This window comes from Pinus tabuliformis, chromosome 3_2, assembly GCF_031772625.1.
Source record: "Pinus tabuliformis cultivar Carrire ecotype Pingquan chromosome 3_2, CPIR1, whole genome shotgun sequence".
Taxonomy (NCBI): domain Eukaryota; kingdom Viridiplantae; phylum Streptophyta; class Pinopsida; order Pinales; family Pinaceae; genus Pinus; species Pinus tabuliformis.
The window spans coordinates 1,217,804,076-1,217,817,967 of NC_142302.1; the positions used below are offsets into that span (position 1 = coordinate 1,217,804,076).

General features: G+C 39.4%; 1 protein-coding gene across 2 annotated transcripts in view; it reads right to left on the bottom strand.

Annotated features, from left to right (window-relative positions):
* LOC149185123 (uncharacterized) overlaps positions 1 to 13,892 on the bottom strand; it is a 162,286-nt gene that overhangs the window by 109,786 nt on the left and 38,608 nt on the right. For both annotated transcript variants that reach the window (XR_016257351.1, XM_089417772.1), the window contains exon 2: positions 8,292 to 8,953. Coding sequence is in view for 1 of the 2 variants with exons in the window: in XM_089417772.1 (XP_089273898.1) it covers positions 8,292 to 8,953 (662 nt within the window). In the remaining variant the exon portion in view is untranslated. The remainder of the gene's footprint in view (positions 1 to 8,291; positions 8,954 to 13,892) is intronic.

Below are 13,892 nucleotides of genomic sequence, written 5' to 3' on the forward strand. Positions count from 1 at the left end.
GGCTGAAATTTCAGATTGAAGCAATTTTGAAGGAGGTGACTCTTGTTGACTTTCGCAGTGTTTGTTTACTTCAAAGGAAGGTTGACTTGGTGATTGGAGGAGGCATTTGTCTTAGTCAAAAGGTCTTGGATTGTCTCACTTTGACTCGGTTATATTATAGAAGAAGAGATTGACTGCGTTTTCTCCTAGGAGAGGGGTTTTGCCCTGGCTGAGTGCCTACATCTTGTGTCTCTTCTTCTTGTGATCTTCATGCATTTTTTATTTGGTAATTGCTTGACAAAAGATAACATAATAAAGAAGCCAACAAATATAACAAGTAATTATCAAGAAAAAAGGAATCAAAACCCTAATTACTTCATGCATTGATTTTTCAACAGTATACTCCATGTCAGAAGTTTGGGGAAACCTTTGTCTCGAATATACTCTTTCAACTTTTGGTAGGTGTATTCTTTCGAACTTTTTTTTCTGCAGCTTTTTCTTTCCGTCTTGTTTCTTCTAGAGATGTAATGTCATGAAACCTAAGCTCATTCTGGAGATATGGTTTAAGTCCAATGATGTGTGATTGGATAAGAAGTTTTTCTGATATTCCAAGTACTCGAGTAGCTAAAGTTTCCCATTCTCTAGTATAATCGTCCACGTCTCCTTTTTGTTGTAGCCTGGTGAGTGTTGTGAAGAATCCTTCTTCCTTGACACCTTGGAATCTTTAAAAGAAAGCATCTTTGAACTTCCTCCAACTGATAGCATGTGAGGATTTATTCCACCACATATACCAATTATATGCTTTGCCTTCCATTTGCATGGATGCATGCTTGATTCTTTCATTGTCATTGTCAAGATTGTAAATTTTGAAATACTCCTCTGCCTTATTTAACCAAGCTACACTGTGTTTCTCATTACCATCAAATTTGGACATTCGACTTTTTCTCTGCGTTGATATGTGGCAATTGGTGGAGTGAAGAAGGGAAATTAGGTTGAGATTTGCATATGTTGAAAATTTGGGTTACTATTTTGTGGATTTGGAATGGAAGATGTATGTGGAGATTCAGGGATATGATGTGAGTCTGATGGGTTTGATGTATTTGAAGAATATGGTTGTTGATTAGCATCATTATCTGGGTGTTGTAGATCAGCTGTAATTTTTAATCTCCAACGGATCAATGTTAGCATCCCCATTTCTTCAGTGTGATTCTAATCAACCTTATTAGAAAGGGTTGTGTGGTCCCTTCGAAGGTCATCATAATCTTGCTAGAGTTGGTTCTTCATACTTTTTGTTGTATCCTTGAGCTTCTTAATGCTCTCAACATTTCCTTTAGTTGTATTCTCAAGTTCTATCATTTTTTACTAAAGTCGCTCATCGACAGTAACGACATTGATCGAGTGTGTGGTAGTGTTGATCGAGTGTGTGGTGGTGTATAGAGATCCAGCTTTACTCTATTCCTTAACTTGAACTTTTTTTTTAATATATATTTATTCAAAATAATATGTATGTTTTTAAACATATATTAATTAATTTATATAATTGTAATTATATAATATAATTATATAATTTGTATTTATGTTTATTAATTAATATATGTATATATATAAATATATATATATAAATAAATATATATATATTTCAAACTATAGTTTTATTAACTAAATGTTAATGTCCCACGCGAAACTAAACAACGATTCAAAGGGTGATTTGAGGGGTAGGTTTGTTAGGTAAATGATGGTGGGGCTTGAGCGTCGGGTTGTTGGGTTATCGGCGGGTAGTATGACAGCAGAATAGCGTTGGACGGGGCAGTAGCTGTGGGAAGAACAACTGTCAGCAAGAAGAGACGACGAATGGTCGAGAGGAGCAGGGTCTGCGATGTGTTAAGATGGAGGACGGCAGAGTTTGGCACAGGCACAAGCACAGTTGATAGTGGACGGAGGACAGTTGGGAAATATCTAGCGACAATAGGAGAACGAGACGGTGAAACAATTGTAGATGGAGCGGGGAGCAGAACAGGGCACAAAAGGCCACAGGAGGACGTGACTCAAATGCTGGTACTTGCAGCGAATATAACGATTTGCAACGACAATGGAGGACATAACGCGACTCTAATACCAAATGAAGTGAACACACTTAACTCTACAAATTAACAGATATATATATATATATATATATAACTGAATGATGAATACAATGGCAAGGAGGTCCAGGCTTAAATACAGTCTTGGTGCCCTTACATGAGTGTGAAAATTCGAGAATCCCACCCGAATCACCTACTGCATCAATTGATTAAACTTATCCTATCTGTTAAATACTAAAACGAATTATTTATTGTTTCCTACAGCAAATATTGAAGCTAACACACTGCAGCCTTCACTTAATTAATTAATTTGCCCAAAACAAGAACAAAACAAATAGAGAGATATTCACAAGTGACAGTATTTTTTGGACAAAATGTCCCCGAAAAAACCCAATGCGGTAAAACTGGTGCATCAACTCTAAGGGTTTTATATAATTAAGCAGTAGTTTTTTAATACAACTCTAGATGCCCTTCAGCAATCTAGTTACAAAGAAAATAAACTGGCAAAAAAACTTAGTGAGATTACCTCACTCTACTCAACAATTCCAAGTGTTCCAGCAATTGAACCAACTGTCCTTGGTTATCTCAGCGTCAACAAGCTCTACATCGACCCTGCGTAGGCCCTGTGTCAGCGTCAACAGGCTCTGCGTCAGCACAACTGGGAAACGTCTGCCCTCTGGAGCAGTTTCCAACCCTCCCAGCTCAGAAATCTCAGCTTCCCGAGAGATTTCAGATTTCTACACTGGAAGACTGCGCTACCTCTGCGTGTGCCCTTCTAGCTCTGCGTAGGCCCTTCTAGCCCAGCGTCAACCCCTCCTGGGTATGCGCTACCTCCTCTTGGTGTCTCTCTGCCTCTCTGCTGTATATCCTGGGTCCTGGAGAAGATACTCCAACCGAACTATCACTGCCCCTCATTGCAAAAGCTCACTATCGAAAATCTCCCGGGAGTTGCTCTACTTCTGGAAATCGATTCTATGAACTCTCTCTCTCTGTGTCCTTCCAAGTGACCCTCAAGCCTCCTTAAATAATCTCCTCGTTGACATTCAACGGCCCAAATTACAAGCTAATCAATGGCTAAGATCATTTTTGCTTGATCCTCATCTTCTTCTAGAAGTTACACCCACAGTTTATATTAATACCCCTTAATTATTTTATCTTCCTAAGTTTAGACTTAGGGTCCCTTTAAAAATAATTAATTATTTTAATAAAACTGTTTCTAGGTGGAATTTCTCAAAAAGCTTTTTGGGTTCTTTGGAATACATGTACCCAAGCCTCCCTGCAAAATTTGAGACTTAGAAGCACATCCGGTGCTACCAGAAATCAACAATGAGGGGGCATAATCTTTTGATCGTGCCCCTTCCTAAACTAAAGGATAACATATATTAATTTTATACATAACAAATTCTTACCGAGCCTATTGAACATGGCTGAGGTAAGGAATATTCGAGGATCCTCAACTTGATTTATAACAAGTTGTCTAGCCTCAACGCTCTTACTAGCCTTGGAACTTTCAACAATACTAAGACTTTTGAAACCAAGGACCTTCCGGATTTGACTTTTTAAGGCAGACAATTTGACGACTTTAGACAAATAAATAAGTACCTATTCCCGAAAAGGAGAACAAAGCGCGTGTATCGGGTACTCCTGATCAATTGGAGTAATGTGCATCCCATGCTTTTGCAAAGGCAACACAAATGAGCTCTGAGTGGAATGCATCACAAACTCAACAAAAATGAGGATTAAACTGATCTAAGGCATTATTAGACTCTAAAGGATTCAAAGGTTTATTTCCTTGATAGTTTTATAAATTCCTTTAGGTTGGAAGTTACTTCTTAGGGTAAAAGATTGTTCATTCCTTCCCAATTGAATTATTTTGTTTTGCATGACGTGTTAGCTTTGTATCAATTCTTTCATAGATGTTTGTTGGCCTTGCAGCAATTCTTTCATGGTCAATTGGAAATCCTTAAATTGTTGTGTAATGAGAGATTGGATCAATAGAAATATTTGAACTAGATGTAGAGGCTTTATCTTTAGATTCAATATTTTTCAGTTAAGACTTCATTTGGATTGGGAAGGTGTCATCATCTTTGGTCTACTAGATAAGGCCTTGTTGAATTTTTGTAGCTATGGTCGGTCTTCATAATTGGTATTTTAGCCCTCCAAATATATGTATACATATTCATCATGTCGGCTTTAATTAGAGGGAATTTTGAATTTTTAAATACTGATTTTTTGCCCCCAAAATATAAGGTTGGCCTCAACATGCTCACATCAACTCAGCCCAATGGTCACACCATTTGGGGCACTTTTGTTCACTAGAAATAGGCTACTCGTCCTATCCATTTGGGGCAGATTTTTGGATCACATAAGACATCTTCTGAGGCAAAATTTTGAACCAATTTGAGGAAGAGTAAGAGAACGAATTTGAGGAAATTTTTGAGGCATGAGAGGACGCATTTTCTGAGGCGAGAGGCCGAAATTTCATGAGGGTGAATTTTATCTCTATTTAATCACTGGTCAATTTGATTTGATTTAATTTCACAGGAAATTTTCAGATTGAATCTCTGTTGAACTTAATGATCTCTAAAGAAAGGTGGTTGTGTTTTTCCCCATGTGGGGTTTCACAAGGTAAATCATTTTGTCTCTTGTTTGGCTGTCTCTTTATGATCCTACTGGCATTTTGTTTCTACTATTGAGATCTTCATGTACTTTATGATGAATGTGAATGCAGGAAAAGACTAACCTAAGAAATCATAAGATGTAATTATCAAGTTTAGAGATCCTTGGAAAATCAACATGGTATCAGAGCAATGGTGGAAGAGCGGCCTTGGAAAAAATCAAAGCTTGGGCTTGCATTAGCCCTCCACACTTCTAGACACCAGTCCTATGAAAATGCGAATTTTTCTTTTATGCCCACTGGTCAAGAATAAAGAAGGATGAAGTCCTGCAATAACTAGTTCTGAAAAAGGAGCCTCAATTTGTTTGAAGATAGGTTAAAAGGCCTCATAATTTGTCTCAGTAGGTCACAAGACCTATTATAGGAGACTAAGAATCCTCGGGGGAATCGAAGAATCTCATACTAGACCACAGGCTCAGTAGAATCTGAAAAGAAGAAGTCGAAGTTGACTACCAAAAGGTCTAGAGACTTATTTGAGTTTATTCTAGAAAACTCATTTGAGATCGAACTAGTTATCTCAACCAGACGAAGTTGCCTCATGCACTAGACCAAGACTAATAGTTGTAAGTCTAAGTGAAGGCCATGAAAAGAAATGTAAACACATGATATCCTCCCTAGTTGAGAGGGAGAGATAGACACCAACATTCTTGTCATTCACTTTGGAAGAAAGAATGGAGGATTGGGTAATCATCTGGCATCCGATGCTCTTTAAGGATGTGTAGGGCATCCAAGACAAGACTAGGCAAGAGGACCGATATTCTTTGAGGGTTGGGAAACCAAGATAAGAATAGTCCTAGAAGGTCATACTCAGTGAACACCCGGGTGGGTATGTACCTTGAGAGACAATGATGAAGGTGTTTATAGTCATTGGTCTCGCCAACATTGTGCTCTGATCTAATGAGATATAGAGTTGTCAATCAAGGTCGAATTGTGGAAACAATGTTGGTTACTATGATGTTATACAGATGGGACCAATCTGATTCTTCTTCTGAGAAATTCTTCAGATTGAGAATGACCAAGTACTATCATGAATACCTCCCTAGTTAAGAGGGAGTGTTGAAGAAATTGTAACTAAGTTCGATCTTCATGACATTGTAATTATGATTTTTGTAAAATGAATTTATTATTCCTTGTTGCATGGGTTTCATAAGAAAGAGGTTTATTTATTTAGTGGCTCCCATTGAGAGCCTTAGGATGTCAAAGAGTCAATGTCATGTATAGAAAAGTCTAAACAGCCCTCCAAGACAAACATAACCCTCCAAGACAAGCACAAGAAGAAGTCTGCAATCAAAACGATGCAAAACACAGTCATGTCGGCCTACAAATAAATTAAATAAGCTAAAGAAGTCATGTCGGCTTGCAAATAGAGACACAACGTTTCACACTGTCATGTCGGCTAATTATGGAGAGGAAACAACTATAAATACCCCATTGAGGTCACCACAAGAAACAAGAATCTCGGACAAGTCTGAAATCTCGGATGGGTACAGGAAGGTACAAATCTCAGTGATGAAATACAGGATCTCGGTGATGAAGGATAGTGTTTCAGCAATGAAGAACAGTGTCTCAGTGCAAGTGATAAGTGTGTCTCGACCTCCTTATAACCACAGTCTCAATACTAAAACGCAGTCATAAAAGAAAATACAGTCACAGTCTCGATGAAGGAGATGATTTCAGGATCCCACAGTGGCACACACAGTCTAAGCATAATCATGATGAGAAGACACTTTGTCTCAAAGTTGCACCTTTAGCTGAGATTATAGCCTTGCGACTGTGTCTTCATTGAGATCATATCTATGCTAAGATCTTTTCTCGCCAGTGCTGACTCGGATCTCACGAGAGAAACACTATATTATGATTCTTTAGGCCACTCACTCTGGGAATCAAGTACGGAGCCTGCAAGCAGTGCTTAGTAGATGTCAATACGCAAATGAAGTTGCCAACTACTTACCTTCCGGTTCAAAAATAGTGATAAGGTGATAACCTACCAGGAGTTACATTCTTCAACACTTGGCATCTAGAAGTCTCGTGAGTTGCCACCAACAGTGAGAGGACGAGGAGTGGGAGGCTCCTAAGGTAGAGTAGCATGCATAAGTCAACCTTCATGTAAGGAGAAGTTAGTGGGCTCCTTCCAATTCTATCAAGAGACCCAGGTGGTTTGAGTAGACATGAGGGATGTTCAAGAGCATGTGGAGGCTCTTGGTAGCACATTCAGAGAAAGCAGGCTCTTGAAGAAGTTTCTGAACACTTATGAGTAGTATTATCAAAGAGGCAGTAGACCAAGAGGTTCGAAGGAAAGCCATGGTGAAGGGTGATGCATGCAACATTGGGCAAGGTCCAAAAGGGCAGCGAATTCTAGGTGGCTTTTCAAGAAGTACCTTCCTTGCTAAGAGAGAGTGTTGATAAGAGTAGCTCTAGGAAGTAGTTCCGCACAAGCCTAAGTGTCTAGGACTCTAGGTATGTGGAAGTCACCATTGACCCTTAAGCTTAGCAATTACTTTAATTATTAAAGTAAATGATTTTTATAAAACAAAGTGAGTTAATTTAATGAAATGAAAAAGTTATTTGCATTAGTGAATTAGATGAATCTTAATCATTGATCTAAAGTGATGTAATCTCAACTGTCAATCACTTAAACTTATAAAAGCAAGGCTAGGCTAAGGGAGAAGACAAATATTGAGCACAAGACGCAACGAAAGTGAGATCTTAGAGAATGGGTGGAGAAAGGCTTTCATCAAAGCATGCAAGGTTTGAGTAAGAGTGCAAGGGGCAGCAAGGGGAGGATCCAAATCAGCTAGTGGATCAAAGGACAGATCAAAGATATGATTAGTTGGATTAATTTGAGGTTCTTGTTGTATTGGTATTTTTCCTCGAAGGGCCATTATCCCAGCAGTGGTTCCCTTGTATGTTGTGGAATTTAATTAATGAAACAGCAGAGTTGAAAGGCAGAAATCCTATGTGTGCATGTGTTTGACATTGGTGTATTGGTTTTTTGCTTCTGCTGTAATATTTAAGTGTTAAAATCTAAGCCATTTTTTTTATTTCAGTAGATCTGATCATCTAGGAAATAATTTAACAAGGTTGCTGGGGTTAGAAATAATTTAATAAAAAATATCTATGTCAAATATTTCCCTCATGAAGCAAGCAAGGCATTTCTAGTTGGGGTATCCAAAATAAGTGGACAGAACTCCCCAATTCCAGAAATACAGAGGAAAACATGTTCCTTTATTGTTTTATATCAAAAATATTCATAACATTCTTGTTTTACCAAAAAAATACATTTCCAAAAAAGATCAATTAGATGGACAATACATTTCCAAAAACGACCAATTAGAAGAACAATACATTTTCAATAAAGACCAACTATGCAGCACATAGAATCCCAACTCTTGAAATTGCCTTGGAAATCAAATGAAAATTCCCTGAAGAATGCCTATTGAAGTATTCCCTCAGTTCAATGTAGCGAATTGAAATACAAAAGTGCTTGAAATTATTTTATCGGAAGATATCAGTAAAAATACTGCATTTTAAATATGAGATATTGAAAATTTTACCTCATATGTCCGAGCAGTTGGATTTCTATCCATTAAGCTACATTTCAATCGTTCACTATGACATTTGCCATTTTGATGTCCAACCCCTCTTGCCTCCAAACACTGGGCCTGATTATCCTTATCATTGTGAGTCTTCTGTAATAAATTTATGTCAACTTCACTTGTTGAATTTTCTAATTGTTCATTTCCATCTACTGGAGCAGCAGAAGGAACACTTTCTTTCATGGACACCTGACCTTCAGCAACTCGCAATGCATTGGGCAATGGATCCTCAACCCGTGAATTCAATTCTAAAATACTTTTCCTAAGGCATTCTTGTGTTTTGATAAATTCAGGAGTTAGTTTATTCTCAGATGGATGTGTTGTCCTCGACGAAAACATCCTCTGATCATTCACAACATCAGTTTTTGATCTTCCACTATCCTGAGCAGCTGTCATTGTCGCTCCCTTTCGGATTATGCCATCTGGACTGGAAATTTCATTTTCTTCTAAATTGATGAAAGTGCGTGGAAAATCTGGAATCTTTCTATCAGATAAGGGTTTACCATTCCAAACATCAACTAATTCTGTCGTTCTTGAGGAACAAACTGGGTTCTTTTTTGCATTAGAAGCCATTTTCCTCCTTTCCTTGTTCATGCCAGCCACTGCACTGGAAGTTAAATCTGCAGGATTTAATTAAACAAAAATATAAATACATCTTTTCCATGCAAAATGCACGACAAAAATTAGACATGTGTATGCCCAAAAATATTTAAAAATTTGACTATTTTTAGTAATACAGACAAACGCCATCAAGAATTTGTCCTGAAAATAAAAATTAGCATCGTCACCCTAAAAGGGCTCCACAACCAGTTTTGAGTATCATGCGTTATTAAAAAAGTTATAAGTTGAAATAAAGCCATGTTTTGTCTGTCTAGCTGTATAACTGTTCTATCATTGCAGATAATTTAGAGCATTCAACAGAAGTAGACCAATCATCAGAGTTCTCACGACAAAGCAGCAAGCTTTTACAGTAAGATTGAGAAACACAATAGCTATAAATGAATGCTCCATAGAGATGAATCTGAATGCCATAACTATCAAGAATGGTAACTTAAAAGTTTAAAACTCAGTCAGATTGTAAAGACCAGAACTTTTAGAGAATCAGATTTTTTTAACATTGTTAAATCTAGTTACACTGACGGGAGAACTTGGAGTGATGCTAATGCAGAGAAGCCTCTCATAAAATGCAACAGGCAAGAAAAGATTTACAGAGATTTTTCTGGTGTTTCAGGCCAGTTCTTAGTTCCTCTCCCCTAGCTGACCTCATGCCCTCTAACAAACTTAGAAAATTTGATCCATCTCACTAAGAAGATAGAACCAAAATATCCTTACATCACCAAAACCTGAGAAACAGGACAATCCCCCAGGGCCTGCGCATCCACATATTGCATGTCAGATACTGAACATGTCCCAGACATGCATTTGACATGTCTGGCATGTGCCTTAGAATTGTCCCTACATGTCAGACTACAATGCATGGAGAATATATGGGAATTTGCACACATCGAAGACGAGCACACTTTAGCAGTCCAGCGCAAAGACAATGTTGTATCTCACTCCAAACTCCATATTTACAGGATGAGAGAAATTGGTTGAAAGAAAAGACAAAGATGTGTTGACTCTTGTAGCTCGGGCAGGTACTTCTGCACAGGCCTTGTGTCTAAGCATGCAGAAGTCGTTTACATTCTCCTTAAAACACTTGCTCTAGTGTAAGCAAGTTGCTAAAGTAACTTAGCCTAAGTGTAAGGAAAAAACATATTAATATGTTGTCTTATTGAGCTGATAGAAACTTAGGAAAAGTAATGTAATTTACTTTAGTGAGTTGGGTGAGATCTAATCTTGGTTGTCAATCACTTTCAGCCTAAGTGTAAGGAAAAAACACATATTAATATGTTGTCTTATTGAGCTGATAGAAACTTAGGAAAAGTAATGTAGTTTACTTTAGTGAGTTGGGTGAGATCTAATCTTGGTTGTCAATCACTTTCAGTCTTCAGATTAGGGTTAGGATTAGGGTTTTGGCTCAATATAAGTTATAAAAGCAAGGCTAATCCTAACCTTGGATTGCCAACCTCTTTGCACTCCCTTGGATTACCAGCCTCTTTGCACTAATCCAGAGTGTTGGGTCCAAGGGAGTGCAAAGAGGCTGGCAATCCAAATCTTCAAAGAAGATCGAGCACTGATCTAAGGCAAATATGTTGGATCAAATCCAGGTTTATCTTATATTTTGTATTTTCTCAGTTGGGCCATTATCCCAGTATGGGAGCCCAAGTAGGTTCTAAACATTTTTAATGATGAACTGATTTGATTGAGAAAAGATTTGTTTGTGTCAATGTGATTAAGATCGTTGTTTAAAATTGCTTCCGTTGAATTTTTTAGGAACCTAATTGTGTGTTTAATCAATAAGTTTTATGCTAGGAATTAAATGCAAGGTGTTGGTTTCTGAAAACTAACATGGTATCAAAGCTAGAACTCTGAAGAAAATTGATCTCAGAATCACAAAAGCCAGATTCATACAGGGTCATCGGGGTCAGGCTTGGCCACAATCGTGCAAGGCAGAATTTTTAAAGGTAAACCGAGAGCTGAAGAGATTTTTTTGGCGACAAGCAAGGCCAATTTTTTTGAAGTCATTTAAAAGACCCATTCTGCCATCAGGATCGACTACAGGGGGCAGAGTCGTCTCATAGCGCTGTCAAGAGGAGGAGTGGCCAACTAGCCACTCGAAAGACTCAGCCAATGGCCAACCACCCACCAACGGAAATAGGTTGAGCCGACAACTCTAAAAACCACCGGTAGTGGAAATTTGTGGCCTCAAATCAGAGACGTTGAGCCATAGCTGCAGAAGGAAGGCGCAACAAGGGACGTGGCTTGATGGCTAGTGGCCAATAGCTGCCAAACAACGGCGGCACAGAAGCACGCGCTCCAAGAACCAAGCGTAGCACACGATAACAAAGCAAAGGCGGCTGGCAAGTGAGGGCTGACAGAGCATGGCGGTAGAGAGGAGCCAACAACAGTGGTAGCACAAGCCGCAGCAGTGAAGCGGCAGATGTAGAGTAGCAGACCAAGGTGTCACGATTGGCCAGGCAATGGAGAATCATCCAAATTTGTCGTAGAAAACTGATCGAGGGTGGCACAAGTAGTTATGGTGCTGCCACCCAAACGTACATGGAAGCCACTGAATCTAGATGCACATGGAGAGAGGGTTATTGTGGATGGAACGTGGTGCATAGTGTCCGAGGCTGTGTGACCCACAAAACCACCAGCGGTTGGGGTTCGTCGTACTAGACAACAAGTATGAGTACATAGCGCGCTGGGACCTCTAACAGACCTGACAACACACGATGTTCGTGCTCGATGGATGGTTGTTGGATGGACGGAGTGCTGTTGTTGGTACGAGGAGCACCTCGAGCTCATGGATTGATAAGAGGCTACATTGGTGCAGTTTTGGCTCTATGATGTCCTCATTATAGCACGAGTATCACAACGACAACACATTGACAACATAAAGAAGGCGCTCAGTTGTTAATGTAACGATTAACAATGAGGTGCATGTTAGTGTTGATTTATGGTAGCATCGGATGTGCTCTAAGCCTCAAAATTTGCAAGGAGGCTAGGACACATGTATTCCACAATACCCATAAATCGTTTGGGGAAATTCCACCCGGAGAAGGTTTTATTTAAATAAATAATTATTTTTAATGGGTGCCTAAGTCTAAACTTAGGAAATTAAAATAATTAAAGGGTATTAATCTAACTGTGCGTGAAACTTCTAGAAGAAGACGAGGATCAAACCAAAATGATCTGAGCCATTGATTAGGATCTAATCTGGGTCTTTGGTTCTCAACAGAAGGATCATAAGAGGAGGCTTGATGGGCATTCGGAAGACACATCGAGTAGAGATCAGAAGATCGAATTTCTGAAGCACAGCAGTGGTCCAAAGAGGAATTCGAAGTGATCCTTTGTAGTGAGGGGCAGGGATAGTATCCGGAGGGAAGATTTTCCTGGCCGGAGAGTACAAGGCAGAGAGGGCAGAACGACGTCCAGAGAGGTTGATGTTGGGCCACGCAGAGCTACCCTGTGGCATCGCAGAGACTGAGAGAGAGATCGAATTCCTGTTGATCCAAGTCCGGGTGTGACAAAGGACCCTTCCAAGACCTTTTACTTTCGTGATGTGTTAAATTGTATTTTTAAAAGAACATAAATGAATACATCTGCATGTTGTAAAGAAGAAGAACATGACAATCATTAGCACATGAAAACATAAGACATTGATAACGGAGTTCGTCCAGGAGGGACTACGTCTCCAGGCCCCGGTGTCAAGATGATGTAGGCCGCTGCATTAAGTGTTGTCAATAATGGTGATGTACATAAAAGGTGATGTCACTATCATACAAGGAAAATGCCCTCACACAAGAGTGGCCCAAAGAGATATTCCGCCATAGGAACTCTCAATCAAAAAGGACTCCTATCAGTATGACACAAACTCATGCATGACGATAATGATCATCCCGCCAACATGGCATAAAAGTGATCTCAATGCAAACATGCATGGCGACACATGAATGTCCCATCAACATACAACAAAGGGACCTCAAACAAAACATGACGAATCATGACAAGTACATCCCACAAATGATTCTGCATCACATCAAGCAGGAATCATGAAAACAAGTAAGAAACAAGACCCCACATCAAACATCAAACATGGATCTGTGCAGCACAATGCATAGCAAAGAAGTACATGAACACACTGCATATACCTCACATCCAGGGGCCATCTAAAGAAGCGGATATCAAACTGCATAAGTTGTTCAGACCATCGATCTCACGGCATCGAATCGCATGAAAATGGTTGCTCGCACATGAACGCTGACACCTACACTCCACTTAGAAAAGTGGACGAAGAATAGAATGAGAAAATGGAAAATCTGAACGCACCATCAGATTTGTGGCATCGAATAGTGCAAAATCGACTGTCAAATTTCTGAATTCTGAGAAAGTGGAAATTTGGGGCTTAAGGAATCTTTTAGATTCCCCTAGATTCCTCGAAGATTCCCTCCTCCGGGTCCTTTGCAAATCGGCTGCTTAGATCAAGAAACTGACTACGCCATCTGGTTCGTGTCGCTGAGAGGTGTAAGATCGACATAAAGTTTGTCCAATTTGGACATTGCAAAAATTTCACCCTCTTGGAAATTTCGCTGATTCATGGTTCCACTTGCATTAAAAATTAATAAAAAATATTCTGCCTCGTTTTCCGTGCCCGCTCCTGGTTCCTCCATCTGCCTAGGCGCATTGAGTGAAATGAGGTTTATATATCATTTCATCGGCGGAGTAAACAAGAACTTCGTTGTGGATGGATTGGCATAAGGTCGAAAATAGTGGAGGATGGGTCAGGAGGTCAATCCCCGCCCCTCTCATTTTACCATATTATGTTCATTTTTTTTTTTTAAAACCCAAAAATGTGTTTGAATGGGGGGGTCGGGTCCGCATTGGGCAGCCATCCCCCATAACTCCCGTTATGGCGCGCATTTGTTGACAGTATGTTTTCGATGGCCATTGCAA